This window comes from Passer montanus, unplaced genomic scaffold (genome assembly GCF_014805655.1).
Source record: "Passer montanus isolate IOZ18808 unplaced genomic scaffold, ASM1480565v1 scaffold10, whole genome shotgun sequence".
NCBI lineage: Eukaryota > Metazoa > Chordata > Aves > Passeriformes > Passeridae > Passer > Passer montanus.
Genome location: NW_024356505.1, coordinates 18,819,840 through 18,843,994, shown reverse-complemented (window position 1 = coordinate 18,843,994; position 24,155 = coordinate 18,819,840). Strand labels below are relative to the sequence as shown.

The following is a 24,155-nucleotide window of genomic DNA, read 5'->3' as shown; positions in this document are numbered from 1 at the left end:
TAACAAGTGCAGCTGCCACTTCCAGATATCTTTCTTGAACATGTCCAAACTGAATTTTTTGCCAAAGCTTCACCTAATGTAAAGATTCTTCCAAAGGACTAGAGGAGCACATTCACAGCATAAAGGAGTCTCAGGCAAATGTTTGGCTTTTTCATCCAAAACAGTGGAAAACAGAACCATGCAGGTAAAAAGCTTAAAGTAATGTGCCTTGGCACATAAAATGGTAAAATCTCTTCCACCCTCTTTTTCATTTTAAATCACATTCTTAAACAGCCCTAACACTTTTACTGAAGTCTCTGATGGGAAGGAGATATAGAGCAGAATGTTGCATGGTAGACATTTGAGAAAGCTATGGGCAACTGAAAGCAAGAGCATAAGTAATGGAAATAAAAATATCACCTTCTCCTGGGTAACTGCATTTCTTATGTGTAGTGTAGGTAACATTGTTCTGCTCAGAATTTTGAATTGTTTTCTGCAGTATTTGACAGTAAGCAAGTAGATAGCTGATGGCAGTTTCTATGTCTTGTTTTAGCAATTTGTATTCATGTTTTCTTGCTTCAGAAAGTAATGCAATGATTTCTAGCATTTTTTAAAATATGTTGGTAGTGTAAACTAGCTAAACACTTGTATGATAGTTACTGGTTTTGATAAAATAAGACTGTTTAAGTTAAAAAAATAGTTTTTTCCTTGGTTAATTTGAGTACTATTAAAATTAAATAAATTTATTTAATGCAACTGGTAGCTCTTTTTAAATGAGCTACATCATAAAAACAAAAAGCAAGTGTATAGGTTTGACATCCCAAGCAAGCAAATTAATTCAGAATTACCACTTACAAATACGATTTCAGTTTGGCTAGTGAAACTTACTTTGCCCTTAATTGAAAAACTGTGTGTCAGGATTAAGTCTGTCTAGCACTAAAATAGATATATATTTGCTTTCTTGTTGTGAGTCTATTAGAAATTTAGAAGTCCTTACCTCTCAATATAAGCTTTCCTTTAATAATTTCATAATGAAATCTACTTGTAAAGAATTGGTTTATTCTGAAGGGCTCTACTTCTTGATTTTAAGTCTTAAGCTTAACTTGTCTAAGATGATGACACGCTACTTTAACATTACATGTCTTGACTGGGACATAAAGATTGCTGTCAGTCTTTATACTGGACACTCGTATTTTTTTCCCTTTTCAACCTGAATAACTAATTTGAAATTCTCTTGATGTTTTTCAGGGACAGTTTTAGTTACAGCTTACCCTGAACTGGAATTTACCCAGAACTGGGAAAAACCCTTTATTTAAAACTAGTAGTTTTCGCTTTGTATAGGTTTTTAAGGACATATTTCAGACAGCTGATTTTTCACTTCCCTTAAGCAGCTCTCTGTGTTGTATCTGTTACACAGACAGCAGCAGCCCCCCATTGGAAGGTCCCTTTTGCTTTAACAGAGTACTTGAAAAGGACTTAGGAATAAAAGAGAATTGAATATGAGAGCTTGCATGCCTAATGTGCTTTCATATAGCAATTGAAAGATTGTATTCAAAGGTTTAGGGGGAATTTCTAATGCTTGTTTTGCTCTTTGACCTACTGGTTAACTAGTTTATTAACAAACATTTAATGAATGAGATGGAGCTCACTCATTAACAAGGAGTTTGTGGCTGGATCAGCTTTGGGAAGTTACCATGTTGTGTAGCTGAGCTGTAGAAATACAGCCTATTGACTGGTAAATATTAGTGAGCAATTGAGAGATATGGTGGGATGTGTCAGGTTCCTTCATATTAGTCTGCATCTAGGTCCCTTCAAAAGGGAAAAATTACCATAATTAAAATTAAATAATCTAAATATTATCCCAGTGCTGTAAAGAACTGACCTAATTTGGTTGTTTCTCAATTTTGTGCCATTAGTTATATTAGACTGTATGCTAGACTGTATGCATGTCACAAGTGGCATAGACAAAATTCATGTTCGTTATACAGCTCCAAGCTATAGAAATACTTAGCAAGCAAGAAAGATATCAGGGGGTTTTCCTGATTTGTTTGTTCAATAATCCTGGATGGTCATCTTACCTTTGGCTGACATTAAACCATGAAGACCAAACTGAAACTTTGTGCCCTGAATGACTTTGTGTAGGTTTCTGATACACTGCTCTTTGTTTTCTCAGTGTTTTTTGTTGGTGGGAATTTTTATAAATTACTTTAAAATAGGTGAAGAAAAGAATCTTTCCACTGCATCAGCAGTGTTGCAGAGAACAGTCATTTGGAAGAGGAAAGTCTAAAATTTTCTTAATTTTTGTTGAAACGTGCGCAGATATGTGCTGTGTTTTTCCCCTCCATGCAGTCACATGAGAGTACTTGCCAAATGTGAATGAAAATATTTTTTTTAAATTTACTACCATATATGTTTACACATTGAAATGTGGCAAGACAGTTTTAGATAACAAATGGCATTTGAACATTGCAAGTAGTGTTCAAATTGAGTTTACTCCTTGATGAATTCCTGATTTTTTTTTTAAAGATATGTTTTACTTTCAGCTATATCCTCTAAGAAAATAGCTGTATTTTCTAATGATAGTGTTATGCCCTCTTCAAGTTAGGTAGGCAGAGAGAGATTTGAGTTGGTGTACAAAAATAATTCACATTACGGATCTAAGTGCACATATGTGCAAGGCCAAGGCTTAAATATCTCGAACAAGTGGGTGCTTTAGGATACAGATTAGATCTTTTCATGATGATTTGCACATGTTCCTTCATATGACTGTGTATATCCCACTCACACTCATGCTCAGTACTTGGGCATGTGGGGGAAGTGGTGTCCCAAACCCTTTCTGTTCTCAGCTGCTTGGTGAAAATGGAGTGTTTTCTTACTGCCCTTTGGTTTGCCCAGTGTAGCACATGGTTCCTTTCCTGCCACTTCCTTGTCGCTATTTTCTTCACACAGATCTGGTCTAATACTGGATCTTCAAATGCCAGTTTTCCTGATACCACTCACTTGGCACCATTTTCTTTACACAGCAGACTCCCTAGCTCATATTTGCTGCATCAGTTGAGTGCCCAGGAGATGAGATCTGCTGCTTCTCTGAGATAACTGGTAAAACAGGTGCCATCAAGGCATATGTTTCAGACTCTTTTCTTACTTCATGAATTATATTTGTTTTGCAAGAATATGCTGTAGATAATTTTGCTTATGTTTGGTGCTCTGATGGTGCTTCTCTGCTGCCTGAGAAGAAGGTGTAGATAAACTTGGAGGAAGCTAGCACAGCTGTCTATTTCTGTTAGTAGCAGTGGCTTTATTTCAGCTTGAAATAGAAAATAATTGGTAATTAGAAGATAATCTTGTAGAAGAAGAAAAGCTATTGCAATTTCAGGATTAGCAAGTGGTAGAATCACTGTGGGCCCCCCTTGGTGAAGAGATGGAGCATCGTTCAGTTCAGCAGATTTGGTGTACTCGTTGACGCTGCCAGCTTGTGGTTGTCTGTGCCAGCAAGCCTCTGTCTCCCAGGTCTGCAGGATAAACAGGAAATGGCAGATTCCTTTTTATATGCCCATTGTTACTTTCTTGTTTTCTTGTCCAACAGTAACTACCTTATCATGGACAGCTAGGGTCCTGCAAGTTCAGGGCTAAGGACATATGATCTAAGAAGGCACATCTGTTTCTACACTGCATTGCTTGTTTGGCTTAAGAGATTGTATCAGCTCCAGATACAGAGTCAAATCAACAATTTCCTATCTTCTGTTTCTCCTCAGTGACCCCAGCACTCTTTTCTTTGTTAGTGTCAAGAACCTACTGACTGCCAAAATACACATACTCTTGAGGTGGCTGAGAGAGCCTTAAATTCCAGGGATCCATTGATTCCTTTCACAACATCAGAGCTTCAAGGTTTCTGGCTAGCCTAGAGACATACCAGCCTATCAACACTCTCCCATTTAGAGTTTTCACTATCCAAATTTTACAGTGAGAGGCTATGTTGTCAAAGATTTGCAAGCTTATTTGTAACAGAAATCAGTCATATCTCTGAGGTGGTATTGTGTAGATATTTTCTTTTCACAGTGTGCTCTGGAAGAAAGCTCAGAAACTGTATTTCATTTAGATTAAACAAAGTAGTGTATGTAACTTTTTGACTTAGGAGGAAGTGCACAGAATCAAGGAGAGGCAGTGGAAATGATAGATTTATATACAGCACTCTCCTTGCTTTCTGATTATTCTTGTAGCCAGCCATCTCTGTCCACAGCTGTCTTCTGAGTTGGGCATCATTTTTCTCCTCTCCTGTTTTTAAAGGGGAAGATGAAGATTATTTCTCAGTTCTCCCCATTCTTCAACATTCTGATGTAAGACACAAATATTTGTAATGTGTGTATATTTACCAGAGTAGTTACTTGCATGTTTTATTCATCTATGGAGTTAGATTTCCTAACTGCTGTTACTCCTACAAGGAGAACGGGAAATTTCTGGACGAATGGATTTCTTTTTTTTTTGGAGATGAAATACCTCTTCAGACTTCAAGTTTCTTGCAACCTGGTGCTCGAGTTGCACCTTTGATCAAGAGTTTAGTGTCTCCGTTCTCTAAATGTAGCTCCTCTGTGTAACTAATGTGGTTGTATTAGGGCTCTGTTTTTCTGGATATATTCAACACACAGACCCTTTTGGAACTCTTGAACTGTTTGTCTGTTGTTTAGAGATCAAAGTATTCAGCCATTTCTGAGTAGCAGTTCTCTAAATATGGGTAATGAGCTGTGGCAAAACTTGATATGAAGCCTTAAAGATAGATTGCTCTTCTATGAGTGCTACCAGAGACAGCACAAAGAAGAGTTCACAGCCTGCAGCAGAGCTCCATCCAAACCTCTTCACCAAGCACTGTCATCTCTGACACTGTGAAGAGTGATGTGAAGTGATTCTCTGACATGGAGTTGCTTTGCAAGAGTACCAGTGATATATTTAACTACATGGAAATAACCACAGAGTGCATGTACTTGTGAGTTGTCACTCAGAGAGGTTAGTTTCCAGCTGATGTATGAATTCCATGTGCATTTATTCTCCTCACTTGCCCTTCAGGTTTTTAAAAATTGTATCTCTAGCTGAGTTAAAAATGAAATGAGGCCATGCATGGCCTTATATTTCAGTGTGCTGAGCATGAGGAACAGTGGGATTTGAGCCTAAGGGAACAAATTATCCAGTTTTAAGGAAGTGTCTGTACCTGTTGTGTGAATTTGCACACAGTCTAAACTTCTGAGACAATGTTTATAGAGGTAAGTACTCTCTTTCATGTAGAAGTTTCCCAGGAGGAATAAAAAAGTAGAGGAATCCCTATTTGGTTTCTTGTTAAGGAACAGGTCAAATGGATAATGGCTTTAGTTGCATTTGACATTTAAAATGTAACTTTTGATTAGACATCTTTGCAGCAGACAGCAGGAAAGATAATTCCATCTGCCTGAAGGAAGCTGTTGTAATATTGCCTGCAGGGAAGTGCTCTTAAATGTATTAGTAAGTTCTCTGTGATTAACAGTGCATTCCGAGTGACAGTTGTTTGTGAAGGTTAATTTATGATGAATTGTCACGAAAAACTTTCGTTTTGGTTTAAGATCAAACAAATTAAATGGTAGGCTTCAATGTTCCCAGTTTAAACCAGTTACAGATTAGAAGATGCTACAAATTGTAATTCTGACTACTTATATTTGCATCAGATATTACAGTGCTTGTGTGTAAATGAGGAAATACAAAAAATAAGCTGAGCCTGTTGTCATATTTGGGCTGGTGAATAGGGCAGATACTTTGGAGTAAGTATCTGATAAGCAGAAAGAAGCTTTAATGCTCATACTTCAAGGAAAGGCAATCCTATATGCCTGTAAAATCCTCCAAAGAGGATTAAAATGTCCGTGATTCACTTCATATGTGAAGATTTGAGCAGTTACCCATTCGATAACTCATTCTCACGTCGCCTGAACTTCTCTCCAGCAGATTGCCAAACTGAGGCAGCAGCTGCAGCGCAGTAAGCAGAGCAGTCGTCACAGCAAAGAGAAGGAACGTCACTCACCTCTCCATGGCAACCATATAGCAATCAGTCAGACTCAGGTAAGTGGGCAGCTCCTTATATTAACAGCCTCCCACCTTATCAGGGTTGGCTGAATAGCCTGCTGAGCCTTCCCATCTGTCTTGTGTTTGTTCTCTTGTGTGGTACATCAAATGCCTAACAGTCTGATACTGCTGTGCCTTCACTGGAGTTTATCTGTTGGTCGTCATATAATAAAAGAAGGGTTGCACCAAGATAGCAACTGAAATATATTACAATGCTGTAAAAGTTACGGGCATGGCCAGATAAGGCTGTGCTTCCAGGGATGCATACTTGCCTCCAAGACTAATTTTTTTGTGGTAAACTTTCAGAGCTCCTCTGGAAAGTATTTACTTATCAGTTTTGCAACCTACCTAATTCCATTTTTTTGTGGTAAACTTTCAGAGCTCCTCTGAAAGTATTTACTTATCAGTTTTGCAGCCTAATTCCATCTGGGCTAGTTAAAAAAAAAAAAAAAAAGGAAAAAGAAAGTACCAAAGCAAGGTGCAGTGGAGGATACCCCAAAGAAGTCATGATCTAGTCACTACAACCTGTCAGCAAAATTGAAACCCCATTGAAGTTCTAAAGCTCCGGTGAGGTTCAGCCAATATCTTCATAAATCTTAAGGCACTTGTAGAAAGCATTTAACCATGGCTTATTTGAGAGTGCAGATATTTGAGTCTTGATTAAATTTTACCTATAGTAGATCCTTAACTTGGACTCCCTGTTACTAACAGGCCACTCTTTGAACATTTGAAATTTTGGCTTTATAATGGTATTACCCGAGTACCTTTATAACTACCTGGTGTTCTATAGCAGCTAGTTACAGTAGCTGGTTGAGCTGTGAGGGCTTATTCCTTACATACCTTCTGTATGGATAAAATCTTGTGGTCAAATCCTAATGCATGAAGACTCTTGGAATTTGATGCTCTTCCTGAGCCTGTTAGCCTTTATAACAAAGGAGCCTGCTACATTTGGCATAGAAATGGATTTTACTTTACATCTCAAAGTAAGCTGTTGCAAGTACCTGTGCCATTATAGTCACATAGCAGGCAGTCTTTGACATGGATTGAAACCCACCTAGGACATATGCTGTGAAGAAACTTTGTTTAGTGCTTGGAGCTCACTTTGTCATTGCTCATGTGACATTTTGGTTTCTCAGGAAGATGCTCTCTGATAAAGCCATTCTGCAGGCTCTGTGTTCTGGCAGTCAGAGAATGCTTGCAGGCAAATGACTTGCACCTTGGGAGCTGCATGTTGTGCAAGATTCACTTGATAAGAACTCAAAAAATGTTTACATTTTGTCTTAAACATCCTGTGATTCTGTGAGGAGGAGAACATGTTGATTGACATATGAGACTGTTCATGGCTGTCAGTGTAGCCAAGGTGAAGGTTTTAAGATTGACTGTGCAAGACATGTGTGCACTCTTGGGAATGTTTCCTGTTGGTAACAAAGTTCCACTCAAGAGGGTTTTCTGAAAATCATATTTGTACTTCCTTAGATGCTTGTTTCTTAAACTCAAGATGATTTCTCTTAAGGCCTTTGACATAAAGCTCTGAAAAGGTGTAAGCTAATGAAATTAAAGGTTCAGAATGAATGTTTTATTTTGCATTCACTAAAACCAACCAAAAGAGAGTAAAAGTATATTAAGTGAATATTTTGGTTGAGTCATTAAGCTTCAGGAATGTTATGAAATGCCTCTTGGATCCCAGTCAGCATCAGGGCCCCATGCACTCCCCATACCCCTGCAGTGTAAACCTTTGTGCTTTCCAGACGCACAGACTTACACCTGTCTACTTACTACCAAGTGAAGTCATAGAGTGCTTTGATTATATAGTTTTTCTTTGAGTTAAGCAGAGATGATTTTATTGGCTTTTGATTTCTGCATTTGTTTTTATTTAAATTCACCAAGTAAAGATGATCTTCTAGATGGTAAAATTAATACACACCTTCCTTAGTAATGCTTTTAGTTTTGGTCTCAGACTTCTGCCTTTATTTGGTTTTCCATCTTTAAATTATGTTGCTGTCTACCTTCTAGGCTTGTATTTCCAGATCTGTCCCTATGCCACTGTCAAGCATTTCAGTGCCAAAATCAACTGCTTCACGTGTGCCGTGTAATGTAGAAGGAATAAGCCCTGAACTGGAAAAAGTATTCATTAAGGAGAACAGTGGAAAAGAAGAGGTATCCAAGGTAAGCGTATAGTAACATGTTGGTGGTTGTTATCTCTTTGTGATGTATACACACAGGGAAAACCTTCTTCTTGAAGAACCTTTGTTGTGGCTGAAATTACAAATAATTTTCTTCAAAGAACTGTTTGTTTGAAAACTTTGTTTCAGTGTTTTAGCATGGTGGGTTTTTGTGTTTTCTTTTTTATTTTTAAAGGGTTTCTGGCCAAACCTACTTTGTTTAGAATGCCCTTTCTGTAGAGAACTTGCAAGTTTTTGTGAGAGATACAAGTGTTAGAACATTCAGACACTTTAGGCTGCAGTAATAAGTAATGAGAGATCAGGAGGTTGTTATATTTGCTTCATTTTGCACTCTTTTTCTTGAGCAAGATATAAGTTTCCAGTGCTATGCTCTCCTTTTTGATTTTAATGCTTTTTTTCCCATGAACTGAATATGGACCATTTTGCTGCCATGAAACCTCTATGATCTGTCATGCGAGATCTCTGTATGGGAAATACTGACAAATGGGGCAGCTTTGCTTTGGAGCATTGGACTTCTCATTGAGGAATTTGATGATACTGAAAATGTGGAATACTTCGTTTACATCCACTGTTTCCTAAACAGCCAGTGAAAATTTTCTGCTGTGGAATAAAGTACTCCATGTTGTTTTTTTCTAATCTTCTCCAAGTTGTAGATGCTTTTCTCATGAATGGTCATATAATAGCAATTCAGTATACAAGTCAAGCTATAAAAATTCTATCAGAGGTTTAAGATTCTGCAACCTTACATATTTGCAGTTCTTCATATCATTAGTAAACTTAAAATTTTTTGGAGTAGTCTTGGCTTCTCCAGACCCCTAGTTGTGTGGACAAAGCAGTCTTAAGAATGTAGTAGTAGTTCTATGCTAAGTTTTCTTTCCTAAGGCTGTCTTATCCTTTAGGAGAGGTGTGTTTTGTGCCACGGGGATAAGGAAAAAAAAATCAAACATGCAGCCTGAATGCCCAGCTCAACAAGCCTTGTTGCAGCATCTCCAAAAAGTACAAAAAAGTGTGTATTGTAGTGCCACCGTTGATGTTGCTATGGCTAGGGTTGTAATCTCCTGCAGTTGGAAGATATTTCATTTATCTATCAGACAAATCATCCTTGTAAATGCTGTCCTTGGGTTTTAACAGCTTACTGCTTGGGATGCAGAGCTCTCCTGTGTTACTGAATGTACTGACTGTGATCCAGTAAAACAGTTAAGCACATACTTAAGTGCATTGTTGGCTTTGGGCCAGAGGTGCTCGGAGTTTACGCAACCAAGGCCATAGTGAACCCTTCCTCCAAACATTCAGCTGGCAAGAGCTTCAGACACAAAGGAAAGTCATAAATCACACATTGCCCTTGAAGTCAAGTCCATCTTTGTGGGCAGAGGGTTGTTTCCTGCTATGTAACTGTTAATTTCTGTGAACTCTGGTCTTGTGGGACTGCTAGCACTGTCTATGAGATTACAAGATCTCAGTTTGCTTATGGAAGATCATAACAAGATCATAATTTACTCAAATCTTATGGCCAGTGAACTTTCTCCTAATACAACAATTTAGCCTGGGGGACTGGGGGCAGCTGGGTTAAAGGTTAGGAATCACTGGACAAAAGACAAACCATAGGAAGCCAAACTCTAGTGAACCTGTTTTTCTTTCAGTTTTTCTGACATTCTTTCTCACTGTAACATTTTGTATTTTTAGAAACTATTTTAAAAGCACAGTCAAAGATAGTTTGTTGCTTTGGAGTACATCTTCTGTCTTTACTCATGCTGATTTAGTTCTGTTACTTCTCTGAAACATTTTTTTAAACTTTGTTTTAATATCTTAATGATGGTTAAAATTGTAGTTACAAAAGCAAAAATAACCCAACCACTCTTGTGTTGTCCACTTATTTTAGTATTTCATGAAGATAGTTGAGGATTAGTAATGTCTTTGTGTCATTACCTTTTAAAAATCCAATCGACTATGAGGTTTAGAGAGGTTGCATAGTGGTCAAAATACTAACAAAATTTCATTATTTGCAGTTTAGCCATAACTGTTTTTTCACATTCATCTTGCTTTGCTGAAGGTGTTTCCTTTTTGCATTCATAAAATGAATTTGTCCTTTTTGAGCCACTTCTTTAATCACCTCATTCACCTCTAACTTGTTAATAAACTTTTAATTAATGTTCTAATGCATTTATTCAAAATTCTTGGATATATTTTCCTTCTTTTATAACTTGCTGATTAACTCGGACAAGGTGTGATGGGGTGTCTCTGTTCTCACCATAACTTGCAAGATGGAATCAGCTTTTTGTGAATTTGTTGCAGGCTTTTGTTCTTTGTCCCATTGTGATTCCAGAACACCATCATTGGAGACTGAGGTACAATAAGGTGATGGACTTTTTGTAGGGATTAGGGGATAAGAGGTGTTCCCTCCTCTGGAATACAATAGTGAAAATTATGAAAAGTGCCCTGTAGCAGAACACAGACATATTCATAGGCCTTCTGTTATGAAAAACATTCTACCAGAACTATCAAGTATACAGAAGTAATTAAAAATAAAAAAATTCTGATGGACTGTCACACACAATTTCTGTTGCTTCTGGAAGGAGATGGCAAGGTGGTTTTACATACCTATCTGGAAACTGAATCCCTTAATAAAATGACTTCTTTTATTTTGCACAGATGCAGAGGATCCTTACTTAACTCTTCATAGACTTTATCTGAAAACTGTTTTTTTCCTAAATGTTCCTTCCTAGGATACATTATGGTTTTTGTACTTGCACCTTGTCTAGTGCATTGATGGCTTCACTGATGCCAGCAAGAAGAAGCACTTTTCTATGCTGGCCTTTGTTCCAGTGTAGAGGAAAATTTTTAAATCAATAGCATTGAATGCTTTGAAGAAGTTGTCTCCCAAGTAGAGATAGCTTGTGAGGAGACTCCCACTGATAATGCTATTACAGACTGGTAGCATTCCTTATTCTTCTAAGTAGAGTGTTGTGGAGGTTTTTTCCAGCAAAAAAGATTGTTAACATTCACCAATTGGTTTTCAGTAACAATGTATTGAGAAATGCATACTTGTTGTCAAATGCAGCTTTTTCATACCTTTGCTGGGAGATGAGAGCAGTATGTAACTGTGTCCAAGAACACACATCCAATAGGGATGGACAAGTTTCCTGTCAGAATGCATTTGGCATAAGGTTAAAGCATGACTGGACATACTTGAAAAAAAAAACCCCTCATGAAATAGCACATAGAATGCAGTAATTTCTAGAATGCATTTGGCATAAGGTTAAAGCATGACTGGACATACTTGAAAAAAAAACCAACCCTCATGAAATAGCACATAGAATGCATAATTTCCAGTTGTTTTCTATGCATTGGGCATTATGGGAAGTAATAGCAGCTGTACCAAATTAGTTACCCCTTTTCTTATCATGTAAGGTTGTGAGAACTTCAGTTTTAAAATAGTTCAGGCATGACTCATAGCAAGTAACTTCAAAAGTAATTTTTTACATTGATCAGGTTTTATACATAAAACTAAATACTTCTAGTTGATATTTTCATGGAGATTTTTCCACTTGTCAGCAGTGAGGGAAAGATAAATACAAGAACACAGTAATTTGAGACATTAACTGGCATTTTTTATGCCTATAAATGTTATTGCAATTGCAAAGAATGATAAATATTTAGCTTTTTCGGTTTGTGTGTATATTTAGATATTTGTCTAAAAGTATGGATTATTTTTGTACCTCAGGCTTTAGTTCAGGGGAGATTGAAATATGTGATGTGGGATATACTTCCTGCCTGCCTGAGACTACATTGTTCCTCCAGGTGTGGAAGAACATCTGTGTTATGCTGAGGTCTTTAATTATGTGATCACATGCTGTTTTTTTCCCCTCCCTGGAATCCTCATTTTACCTGTTACATAGACTGTAGTGTATGCCCTTAATGAGCAGCTGTTTGGTGTTTTTTCCTTCTCCTCCTTAGATTTGTGTCCTCATGCTTAGTGTTACACCTCGCTTTGAAGTGAGAAATCTGAATTTTTGCCTGAGATTTTGCTTCTTTATAATAGGAGCATGTCCGAAATTTTGTTTACTTTACATCACAGTTATGTGAGAAGAAAGATGATGTTATTTACACTTCATGGATGGGGAAACAAATCCATCAGGGTTCTATTGTGTGGTTGTTCAGGTAACTCGGGATGTTGCATTCCATTTTAGGAGTTCATAACGCTGCTCCTGTAGTCTCTTTCTGCATCTGTTAATGCAGAGGACTTACAAATCAGACCCATTTAAACTGGGCATCCAGAAGAGATACTATGAAAGACAGAGGTTTGTTCAACTGATTCCCTGACACCACACAGAATTTTTGTGGCAGAGAGAAATAAAAACGTTGTTTTGTATGTCAGTTTTTGGGAGGATTTTGGTTTTTTGTTTTTTTTTGGTGGTGGGGGTCTCTATTTTTTTTTTTGTATGGTCTTTTTTTCTTTGTTGGTTTGGTTATGATATTTATAAGACTGCTTTCTTTCTACAGCTGCAATCTTGTTTTCTCTCTTCTGTCTGTGTAACAAATGCTACAGAGCTGCAGGTCTGTCTTGAGCATTGAATGAGTCAGGGCCTGTTGGGGTGATGGGACTGGAACACCAAGTCATGTTGTAACGCATATGCAATGTGAACTGAGCTGTTGGAACAGACCACACAGCTGTGCCCAAACCTTACAGCAACTGTAATCTTCTCTTTATAGTGTGTTTCTTTGCTCTTATTTGAAATATGAAATGGTATTAACTGGAAGAGTCATAAGAAGAAAATTACCTTCCTGCTCTGCTATGTCTGCCTCTGTATAATATGTGGTGGTTTTCTGGATAGACTGTTGCTGAAAAAGGGAGAATGTGATACTCAGCCAATAGGTGTCATGTCCTCGTTGCTAGCAAAAGTGTTGGGTTGAATTTTAGGCTCTGGAACAAGCTGTTACAGTTTTGGAATATATGTGGAAGAGAGGCAATAAAATGAAAATGTTCACTTGAAGTGAGAAGGAAAATGACATTAATATTTTGTAGCTAGAACATTTAAGCTGTTCTTTATGGTTTGGACGCAGTTCTCACTGAAGTGAGAATAAATTTTTTTTAAATCTTGCAGACATTTTTTTCCCCTTTGCTTCTAAGCAAGACTCTAATTCCCACTTGGCTACTTACTTTTAAAGCAGCACTGTCTTTACTAAAAAACTAATTTCCCATTGGGAAGGACAAATAAGTAGAGTGTGCCAGTCTACTGCTGTGAACATGTTGCAGAATGGATGCAGCTTCACTGGCCAGTGCCAGCTAGGCTGATATGAGCAGGTAGAGCTTACTAGCTTTGGCTCAAGACAAAGCTTGTGAGCCTTGCTACAAGCCTGTGTGTGTGCATCATCTGTAGAAGGATGGAATGTAGGGGTATGCTGGAGAATTGCAACTAACTAGCAGAACTTGGATGGTTTCCTTTTATAATTGTAATTCAGTTGGTTGTTATGGCAATAGTATGCCATTGTATGTGACATTTTCTACTTTCCCTTTTATCCAAATGTGATCTCTGTCGGGGTACTTGTTTTTGTATTATAATAGCAGTGACCTTTATTGAAAATTGTAGTACTACATATAATTAGTGAGGGAGGTTTGCTTTTTAACTGCAGTAAAAACCATAAAAACATAACACTGGCATGTGCTGAGTTGTGGATGTTAACTTTGCATAGGAACGTGTGCACATTGCTCCGGTACTCTGTGTAATTAATGGATGTTGTACCCATTGTACACTGCATTATTTTCTTGTGTGAGAGCTCCCTGTTCTTTCTAAATTGCCATGTTTGTTCTTCTTAAGGCCTTTGCTTAGGGGTACTAGAGGCTGCCATTGCTTGTGAGTTTGATCTTTTCTCTGTAATTGCCTCGCAGCCTTTGGATATCCCTGACGGTCGGAGGGCGCCGTTGCCTGCTCACTACCGCAGCAGCAGCACCCGGAGCATTGACACGCAGACCCCGTCTGTGCAGGAGCGCAGCAGCAGCTGCAGCAGTCACTCACCGTGTGTCTCTCCCTTTTGCCCTCCTGAGTCTCAGGATGGGAGTCCCTGTTCAACAGAAGATTTGCTCTATGACCGTGATAAAGGTGAGAGTAGAATGGCCTGCCTTTACCTATGGGAGGCATGTGATGTCATGCTTTTACAACTACCTTCATTTTGCTCATTACATCAGTTTTTGTTTTTGTTTGATGGTTGTGGAGGGATTGAGGATTTATCTGAAAATTGGTTTTGTTTGTTTACATATCTTTTTCCCTCTTGTTTGTGAAACTTCACAAACATCTTCCATAAATACGTCAGAGGAGCACAGCAAACAGTTACCTATTTATGAAGATTCTAATGTGAAGAATTCAGACTGTAACATGTTTACATATAAGAAAGCTTTCAGGAAGGTTTGTGGTAGGCTGTGTATTTATCGTAGGTGATTTGCTTGCTGTTGAAAATGGTGATGAAGTTTTGGACTGCTTTTAAAAGAACTCTACTTTTGAACTCTTACATTCTACTAGAAGCTGTTTGGTGAGGAACGCAGATACCTGTTGGAACAACCTGGTGGAGGGTAATTACTTCTCTGTGTATGCTGCATAACAGCTCAAAAATTCTGAATAATTTATGCGTTTCTCAATATCCTACGGTTTTTCCGAAGTCTGTAAAATGTTGTTTGGTTTTAAAGTGGGAATATAACTGGAGTTTGGTAATTGAGTTACTGACAGACTATGGACTATGAGGCTCTAGGCACCAGTGTAAAAAGGACTGTGGCTTTTTTGACAACTGTTTACTAATAAAATTACCCTTGTGCTTCTGGTCAGCTAGCTGAAACATGGACTCAGTATGGAGGATGTAGGATTTGGGTAAATCATGCAAGCTAAGAGGAGTAAGTTTCACAGAGGAAATGAAAACTTCTAAGATTTAGCATATATTTATTTACCAGTGAGCTAAAGATGGCAGAGTTTTGAGGTGTAAGGTTAAACCTTTTTTTGTAAATACTGTTTAGTTAAAGTAATTTGGGAATAGGATTGGGGAAGTCAGCATGAGAGACACTAGCTTTTCTTGATTTCTGAAAAGTATTTTTTTCCATATCTTGGATTTAAAAGGAAATAGTGGAAAACAAATCCATCTGCCCAAATCCTGAACTGGGGGTGGGTGTGTGCAAGTTAACCACATTAAAGTAAAAGTCTTAGCTCAACATGAGAGTTGGCTATGCTCCAAAAATAGCAGTGTTATTAGCTTGCCCCCACCATACTCCTCTTTCTTATACTATACATGTGAATATTAATATGTTGTCGAGACTGAATCATTGTAGAAACATCTGCTAAAGTATTAGCACACAAAAAACCATCCTGACAGGAAAATTGGTTCATATATGTCCTGATAACAAATATAAGTTAAAAAGCAAGGAAATGAATAATTTCTTCTACAGTCAGTGCTCCGTTATCACAGTAATGGGAATTTTCAGTGGTACGTTTATTGGCAGTAGCGAGTGAAGACAGTTTGAAATAGTGCATCTAGCCTTTTTAATGCTTTTCAAGGCTTTTTATCTCTTGCCTTGGATTTTTGAACAGCTGACTGGAGTGAAATTTATGAATAGATACTTATTTGTGGATTTTGGCTTTAAGACTGGCTTTAATGCTAGGCTTGCATCAAAAGTCTTCTCCAGGAGAAGTGTGTAGGTGATGATGATAAACAGCCAGTTTTTTAAGTCATCACAATGGCATTTTAAACTTGGTTTAAGTAAGATACATAATACTGTGCATACAAAAGATAAAACCTTGAACTTCTCATCACAGCTTAATTTTTTAAGAGCAAGGTAAAAGCTAGGAAAATACATAGCAGTTTTCCAAGAGAAAGTAATTTTTTCAGAGGTTGCCATAGTATAGTCAGGTGCTTTTTGCTCTCATATCATCCAAATATTACAGGCTGGTTGTTCTGAATTAGAATGTTGCTTCAAAATCATTAGATAGTAGAGATATGAGGGATGTGGTTGGAAATTACAACAGAATAGCAAGTTTGAGGGACAGTTTATTACATTTGTTGTGGCTGTTAATTGCCCTATACAATAAAAACTTGGGAAGGTTCTCACACCTTCATTTTAAAAGCTTTTGTGAGCTAGAATAAAACCATCAGTTTTTTTGTGAGGCCTGTTAAGTTTGGAAATACACATTGTATAACCAAATGTAGATTTTGACGACATTTTCTTGTTACTTTTTTAAAGGTTTAGTTTTCCTCTTGATGAAAATAACTTGTCTTTACCAATAAAAGGTGGAGTTATTGGTGTTACTAATGGTTGTGGGGTGTGTTGCTGAATAGGAAAGGAAGGTTAGTTTGACTAAGAGACTAAGCAGTGAGAGGAGCCAATGTTCTGTACAGACACAGCACTGCTTTACTGTTTTACATTCCTAAAGCATCTTTTACTTTTTGTGCAAAGCTGTGCTTTGGCCCGAGGCCCTCCCAGCTGCCCTTTGGACTCTATCATTGGGTTAACCTTTCTGAAAGAAGCTGTTAAATAATTGAATTTTTCAAAAGCAAGAGAAAGCTGATTTTCAGAAGAGGCCCACAGTATTACTCTGAACAGAGCAGTGATACTTCACAGTACTGATTAGAGCAGACAAGGAAGGGTTGGGAAATAACGTGTTTTCATGGCACTGGCTTTATGATTTTGTATTAAAACTACTGGTTTCACTAGGTCTGTTTTGTGATACTCTGGTCTATGAAACTAATTCAGGAGCCCTACATAGCATCCTCAGCACCTGTGACAGGTGAAATTCAAAGGCCATCTGAAGGTATAAGCAGATGAAATCCGGAGGGGTTTCTTTCTACAAATACAGATTGTATACCCTGTTTTTCGGGGATTTTGATTTAGATAGCATTTAGTAGTCCCACTGTTGCTAGCAGGCTCTTCCAAGTAACATGTTTGTGAAGATGCTTGTTAAATTCTGGGCATCTGATTCATAGTTCTTTAAAGGAAATTTGCTAGTTGAGTCTTTGGATGGTCTTGTTAGTTATTTTTGAACCTATTAAAAGTAATGCTAAGGCTCGCTGGCAGAATTTCTTGTTAAAGTATAGTCACTCAAAAAACTGTTCTACAGATTGTTTTTTAGTGACTCTCTTTGGTTCTAATATGTGCAAGATATGATTTCCTGTATTAAGGTTAAAATAGTATTGTTAGTGTTTTAATTGCAGTCTTAAAATGTTTTCTAGATAACAGAATATATGTCTTTTAAATATGCATCCAGAAATTCCATGTGCTAAGGCTGTGTATTGTCTGCTGTGTGTTTGTGGCAGCGGAACTCCCTTTAAAGATTCCAGGATCAGTCACCGTCAGTGGGATGGAATGGAGCGGAATGGGATGGAATGGAGCAGAATGGGATGGGATAGGATGGAATGGAGTGGAATGGAATGGGACACACCGGCAGGGTGCTCCCTGCTGGAGGGAGCTGAGGGCCTGGCCTTGTGGCCTCGGGGGGCAGCGAACGCGCACGTGAAACCCTGGGACAGCACACGTGGATTTGCTGTGCCATCAGGGATTGATGACGGGACAGTTCAGCGCTGCAGAGCTCACAGCATGCACAAGTGGAGCCTGGCTTAAGCTGTGAATTCCACCTCTTGCCACTTCACTCGTGGCCTGTGTTCCCAGTCCCTTCTCCTCTCCCCAAGGCCCGGCTTGTCCGTGTGGGTCTCCTCATAACCGCCGCGTTCTCAAAATAGCGCGTGCCGTGCGTTTGGGCAAAACAAAAATCTAACAACTTTGTAAGCTTTAAAAGAGGGAGGGTAAAGAGAAATACTTGTTTAGCAGCTGTCTCACGTAGAAAGTTTCAGCCAGGCAGGGCTAACTAAACCAAAAACTTGATTGAAAGCTGAACTGGCTAGTAGACAAGACTCTTAAATCTTCCAAGAACTGACTTAACTTTGAATTCTGTTTGATTCTTCCCTTGGATGTACTGCCATGGTTTTCCACTATTCAGTGGAATGAACAGTAGTACATTTTATGTCTCTAATTTTTTAAATAGAAACTTGGATGTTCAATTTTAAATATTAGCAGGAGGAAACAAACTGTCTGGGTTCTGTTAATGATTTCTGTGTTTGGAATGAGTGGTGTGGGCCAACAATGGAAAGATGCCAACACGACCATCATGCTCCCAACTTGGCAAATATCTGTATCGTCTCTAAGCATTTTCTGCCTTCGTAGTTAACACCAAAACTTCTGTAAATAGAAGTTCTGTATTCACTCTACAGCAGGAAAGAGCTAAATAATCAATATGCTACTGAGGTTCACTTGAACATTATTTTTGTCTCGTATCTTTCATAATAGATCTTCAAAGGGAAGTGTGACATTTGAGTTGATTTGTTTCTTCTTGTAAGAGGAAGCAGAAATGTTTCAAAACATCTAATGATTAGCCTTAGTATTTGAGTCATGGTAATATAATGGTTTGTGTAGTTACTCTTTGCAAGCTGTTAAAGACAAATCTGTCCACTTTGGTGAAGTTAGATCATAGTGCTTGAAGCTTGGATAGCTGAAAAGGCAACACACATGCACAACTGGAAAGTAAACAAAGGTTATAAACTTGAGTTAAAAATAATGTACCCCACATTAGTGGAAAGACTTCAAAATAGCTAAAGCAAGAGCAGCTATTTCTCTCCAATTAAGGTGTATTTGTAAGTTGGTTGGTCCTTGTTAATTTTGCTATTTCATTTTTTAATTGTCATGCTAAGCAGGGAATAGGGAAGCAATAATACTACCTTGGGAGAGATGTTGCACTTCGACAAGGTAGAAGCCACTGCAGAAAGCTAATTTTCTGTGGAAAATTCTGTGGATAACTCTTTCTGTACCTACTGTATTTCCTTAATGCATTTACTGTCCAGTTGTCAGCATGACAGTTTTTAAAGTGAGCCCTTTCACAGTTTTAATATTTGAGCCTTTGTGCTTCTGTCATTACCAGACTTGAGCCTTCTCTCATACTTTCTGAGAACTACAAATAAATCTTCCCACTGCCTTTTGTCCTAGATCTTCACACCTTTAATTCTATCTGGCTAAAATACACACAGACAGCTGGAGTTCTGAAGACTACCTGTATCATGTAGCCAGTAGTGATGAGAGAATTAAACTGTAGAAGTTTTATTCTAGATACTAAAGCAACTTCACAAGCAAGTGAAGCAAGTAAAATAAGACACTGTAATGATGAGGTAGCAGTACCTGTGTTACTAATGTGTTTTGTTTCATTCCAACTTCTGAGCTTTCATGAGACTAATGAGATCAATATTCCAGTGAAGACTTATGTTTTAAAATAAGATACAAGTTGTATACACTGTTTATACAGTGAGAAAGCATTTTATCATTACCACTCATAATTCTTCTGCATGTATTATGCATATTGCCTTGTTCATTTATGGTTTTTGAACTATGTAATAAAGAATGTATTTGTTTCCAGGATCACAGCTCTGGTTTGTTCCAATTGCAGTGTTCTGGATAAAAATATCCTCCTGTTACGTGTTGTTATACAATAGATTGCTGCTGCACCGAAGCTGTTACTCAGAAGAAATGTGCTATACAAGGGTGTTAGAAGTAGCCTGCAATAAAGGAAGTGTTGTGGTAGAAGCAAACCAGCGCAGTGGCTAAATTGTGAAAAAAGGCATCTTGTTTGGAAATCGAATTTAATTAAAAAGCACTCTCAATCTCTAGTAATATAACTGCTTTAAATTTTCAGACAGTGGGAGTAGCTCACCGTTGCCCAAGTATGCCTCATCTCCCAAACCAAACAACAGCTACATGTTCAAACGAGAGCCCCCAGAGGGATGTGAGCGAGTGAAGGTCTTTGAGGAAATGTCGTAAGTAATGCCTTTTATATCAGCTGGTATCTGCAAAGCAGTAAACCTGTTTACTGAGCCTATCCAACTGCAGATGAATAAACTATTCCAGCTGATGGGTTTTTCAGGAGCAAACTATTCTTATAGTTTGTGCAAGAGAGAAGTTCAAGTGTTTACATTGGTGTGAAGAGAAAATGGAGTCTTTTACCTCTTTTTGTGCATTTACAAAAGGCAACAAAAATCCAAGCAGGAAAGATAAGGTACATTAATTTCCTAAGCATTTATATAAACCTCTTTCCATGTATTTTTTTAACATTTTAAATTTTCGTGGCTTAAGCAAAAACTAGCCTTTTCATAATTATTTGTTTCAAGTATAGGTTGCATAAAACATAGAAAATGGAATGAAACATATGAAAAGTGTTTGTAGATGGTAGTATGCTTACAGCATAGACTTTGCTCAATATTTTTGCTGAGCAAGAAATTGGAAATTAAACTCTTGGACAGCATGTCTTTTTTCCCTAGACCCAGCAGTATTTGAGCACAGCACATGCTGTTGAGGTTGCATGCTAAGCTCCTGTGGATGAAAGAATTAAGGAGGGGATGTTTCTTGCTCTAGCAGCATTTGTTGCCTTCTGGGTGGTAAAGGGAGCAATGTTGGATTGTGGAAAAAGCCTCCAGACAAATTATGGAATATGGGAAATTAGAGGTCTGTTTTGTGGAGGTCCTCAAAGGAATTTAAAATGACTAAATGTGTTGTTGCTGCATCGCTTATCAAAGAAGAATATGTGCCATTCTAAATTAATTGTGGCATTTTTTCATGTGCATATGTACTGCAGATTTTTCGTGCTGGAAGTTGCATGTTTGTCCAGTAATTACCAAGTCATTTTTTGTGATGGTACTATTTTTAATGCTGTGGATCAGTTAGCTGACTACCAATATGGAAGATGTTTGCCCCTTTGTCCAATTAATCCCATTCCTTGTCATTCACATTTTAGCAATGTATAGAATCACAAAGTTCATGATGTGGAGAACATCTCTGAGCTGGCCAGATATATAATCTTTTTTCTCGTTGTAGGTCTCGTCAGCCTGTCTCAGCCCCTCTCTTTTCATGTCCTGACAAAAACAAGGTTAATTTCATCCCAACCGGATCAGCTTTCTGTCCTGTAAAGCTTCTGGGCCCCCTCCTTCCCGCTTCAGACCTGACGCTGAAGAACTCTCCAAACTCTGGTCAAAGCACAGGTTTGAGCACCCTGACTGTTGAGCAGCTTTCGTCTCGGGTCTCTTTCTCATCTCTGTCAGATGACACCAGCACAATGGACTCCCCAGAGACCCCGGTTCAGCAGCCGTCCCAGCAGCAGCTTCTGCAGGAGATTCAGACTGAAGAGCATTCCTCTCCTCAGAGCTACGTGTTAATCTAGAGCAAGGTGGAGCAGGCCTCTGCCCCAGACAAGGAGTGAGGAGACTCTAGTCCAGATACATCTGCATGAGGTGGCAACCTTTCAGAACACCATGGAATACTTAGCAGCGTTCAAAAAAATATCTCAACACTGTTCTTGGCAGGGACAGAATCCGTATTCGGCATTTTTTGTGAGACAGCAGTAATGCCTGCAGAATCCATATTACATTAAACGTCTTAAGTGGAGACTATGCATTTCATAGTACGTTTGACCAGATTAGTACTGTGTTCTGTGTTCTGTTTCAAATTCTACAGTATAAATAAGCTCTCTCTATATATAAAAAAAATGTTGCCTGTCTGAATAGAAAATGTCTTGCTGTGTTGTGTCCTATGGAAAATACTGTACTTCAGGATTATGTTTACAATTGATCCAGGTGTTTATGTTTCTAACTTCTGTAATACACACAATGCAAAAAAAAAAAAAAATGGCCACAGCAGTTGCACAGTGCCCACCCTATGGCCTAGCTTCAGGTACTTCTCTTGAAGTGTAAACTCAGGTAACTTGGAATGTATATCATATTGGAATATAAAATATTTTACAGCTACAAAGCTAAAGAGGGAACATCACTCTTTTGCCTTTCCTTGTTTTATGCATTATATTTCCTCATTACATTCCACTTTCTTGGAATAAGTGCATTCAGATCCAGGTGAATGATGACCCTGGACATGGGTGAACATGAGGAGAACCAGCAAATCTGTGATGTATATCACTTTGTCATGTGCTTACAAGTAAAACAACTGTTGCATTTACTGTCATTTCAATAGATGTAAAATTGTGGCATTTAAAGGTTTCAGGTGTTGCTCAGTTAATGACTGTTAAACTGTTGCAAATAAAGTGTTCAGTACTAGGCTGTACATGAGAAACATTCCACATTGTGTGTGAGAGGATTTTGAAAGACAAGAATGTTTTTGTTAAAGGACAGAAATTCTTTTAGGTTTCACGGGGTGGGGGGGGGTGATTGGGGATTTCCTCTCATGGTTTTTGTTGGCAGTTAAGGATGTGAAATGCTACTGTTACCGTCTAAAAATCAAATTAATGTTTAGTTTCTCTTTTGGAAATGTTCATTCATTTGCTGGTTGGAAATAGGTTTTCACATTTTGTTGAGCAGTGTTAGATGAGCAGCATTTTATTTATGTAGTTAATTGTGTTTGGATGAAAGTCCAGAAGTAGCAAGTGGGTGTTCTAAGAGGGGTGGGGGAAAACAATAGTTTTAAGTTCATGTTACTTAAAGCTTCTCCCATAATTTTCAGTTACTTAAGCTGTGTGTGTAAAAGTGTGTTTTCCCCCCTCCTTAAGTGTAAATAAAAGAAAAAAATCCATGTAAAATAATCCTGGTTTTGCAGGCTGGACACTGTCTCAAAATAGTACATGGCAAGATTGGGTTTGTGGCACTCTTCTATTGTACTGGAAAAAGAGGAGCATTGCTTTCAGAGATAATTTCCTGTGATACAAAGAGGACCCCAAAGGCAAAATAAACTTGATGTTCTTGCTCCATTGCTTTCAGCTCAGTGAAACTGCGTGGATGCTTCTGCTCCTAAGAGAATAAGGTTCACCATTTCCAGGAATTGAAGAGATTAGTAGCCTGCAGCTACTAGGAGCATTTAAACATGCTCTTTTATGTTTTTTTTCTGCTTTTGAAGATGAGATTGGAGGGGGATGAGAGTGAGCCACCAGTAACTACTCACTAGATATGTGCTTTTTTTGGAGATAAAGCATTGCTTCCTTTTTATTACTGAGTTTTTGTTAACGCTGTCTTACAAGGTGGAATTCACAGCCTATAAAACATTCACTGTTTTTTGACTCCCCTTGCAGAAAATGTAGAAGGAGAGAGGTCTGTCTCTAACCATTTTCATGTGAAAAAGCTTATTGAAACACAGCAGCCATCTTTAACCCTACTAATCTCAGGCCTAGGTGAAAACACTATATATTTTATAGACTGAAGATTAAGGGGAGAAAATACTGATGATGTAAGTATCGATTCCTTTTAATATTTTTCTTTCTAGACTAACATTGCAGTATGATGACCTTTTTATGCTCTGGCTATGTCCAGATAAGAAATTGTAGTCTCAGTTATTGGTGTTAGGTTACCAGGGGATATGATGAGTGGTTTTTAGATCAGTGCTGAACTCTGTACAATATTTGCAATGCCATTACATGTTCTTTATATTTTTTCCATGAGAAACTAAATATTAATTAAAATGCACATTTGTTCTTAGCAGAATTGGAGGTTTTGAACCAAATGTGTTAAAGCTAATGCTTTGCCATGTAAATTTCCCAGCAGTTGTTTATCTCAATTGTATTCTACATCCAGCTGTAGAAATTTGTCAAATATTGTTTAAAGTTTTGTACATAGTTGTACTGTTATTTCTAGCCACTGTGCTGAACAGTATTCAAGTTATCACACAATATTGCTTTACACAAGGAAATGTGTGGCTTTTGTTTTGTATTTTTTTTCGGTATAGAAGTTCCTGTGTCTTATTTAAATAAAAATTATAGTTTAAAAAAAAAGTGGTGGGGACAACACACAAAAGCAGTGGTTCATTTATTTGTTTTGGAAACTGTGAGTGAAACACCATAGAAGGAGATTAAATTTTAATATTGTTCCAAATTTACATCTAGAATAATGCCAACAGTGTATGACTGTGTG

The 24,155-nt window shown here is 37.9% G+C and overlaps 1 protein-coding gene across 2 annotated transcripts in view; it reads left to right on the top strand.

Annotated features, from left to right (window-relative positions):
• The window catches only part of GLCCI1 (glucocorticoid induced 1), a 52,391-nt gene extending 30,018 nt beyond the window's left edge, over positions 1 to 22,373 (top strand). Inside the window, exons 4-8 of one of the 2 annotated variants that reach the window (XM_039708331.1) lie at positions 5,944 to 6,057; positions 8,074 to 8,226; positions 14,131 to 14,341; positions 19,952 to 20,072; positions 21,127 to 22,373. In XM_039708331.1, coding sequence (XP_039564265.1) covers positions 5,944 to 6,057; positions 8,074 to 8,226; positions 14,131 to 14,341; positions 19,952 to 20,072; positions 21,127 to 21,469 — 942 coding nt within the window. In that variant the 3' untranslated portion in view covers positions 21,470 to 22,373. Of the gene's footprint in view, positions 1 to 5,940; positions 6,058 to 8,073; positions 8,227 to 14,130; positions 14,342 to 19,951; positions 20,073 to 21,126 lie in introns of both variants that reach the window. The other variant, XM_039708323.1, reaches the window with a different exon arrangement.
• The last annotated feature ends 1,782 nt before the right edge of the window (positions 22,374 to 24,155 follow it).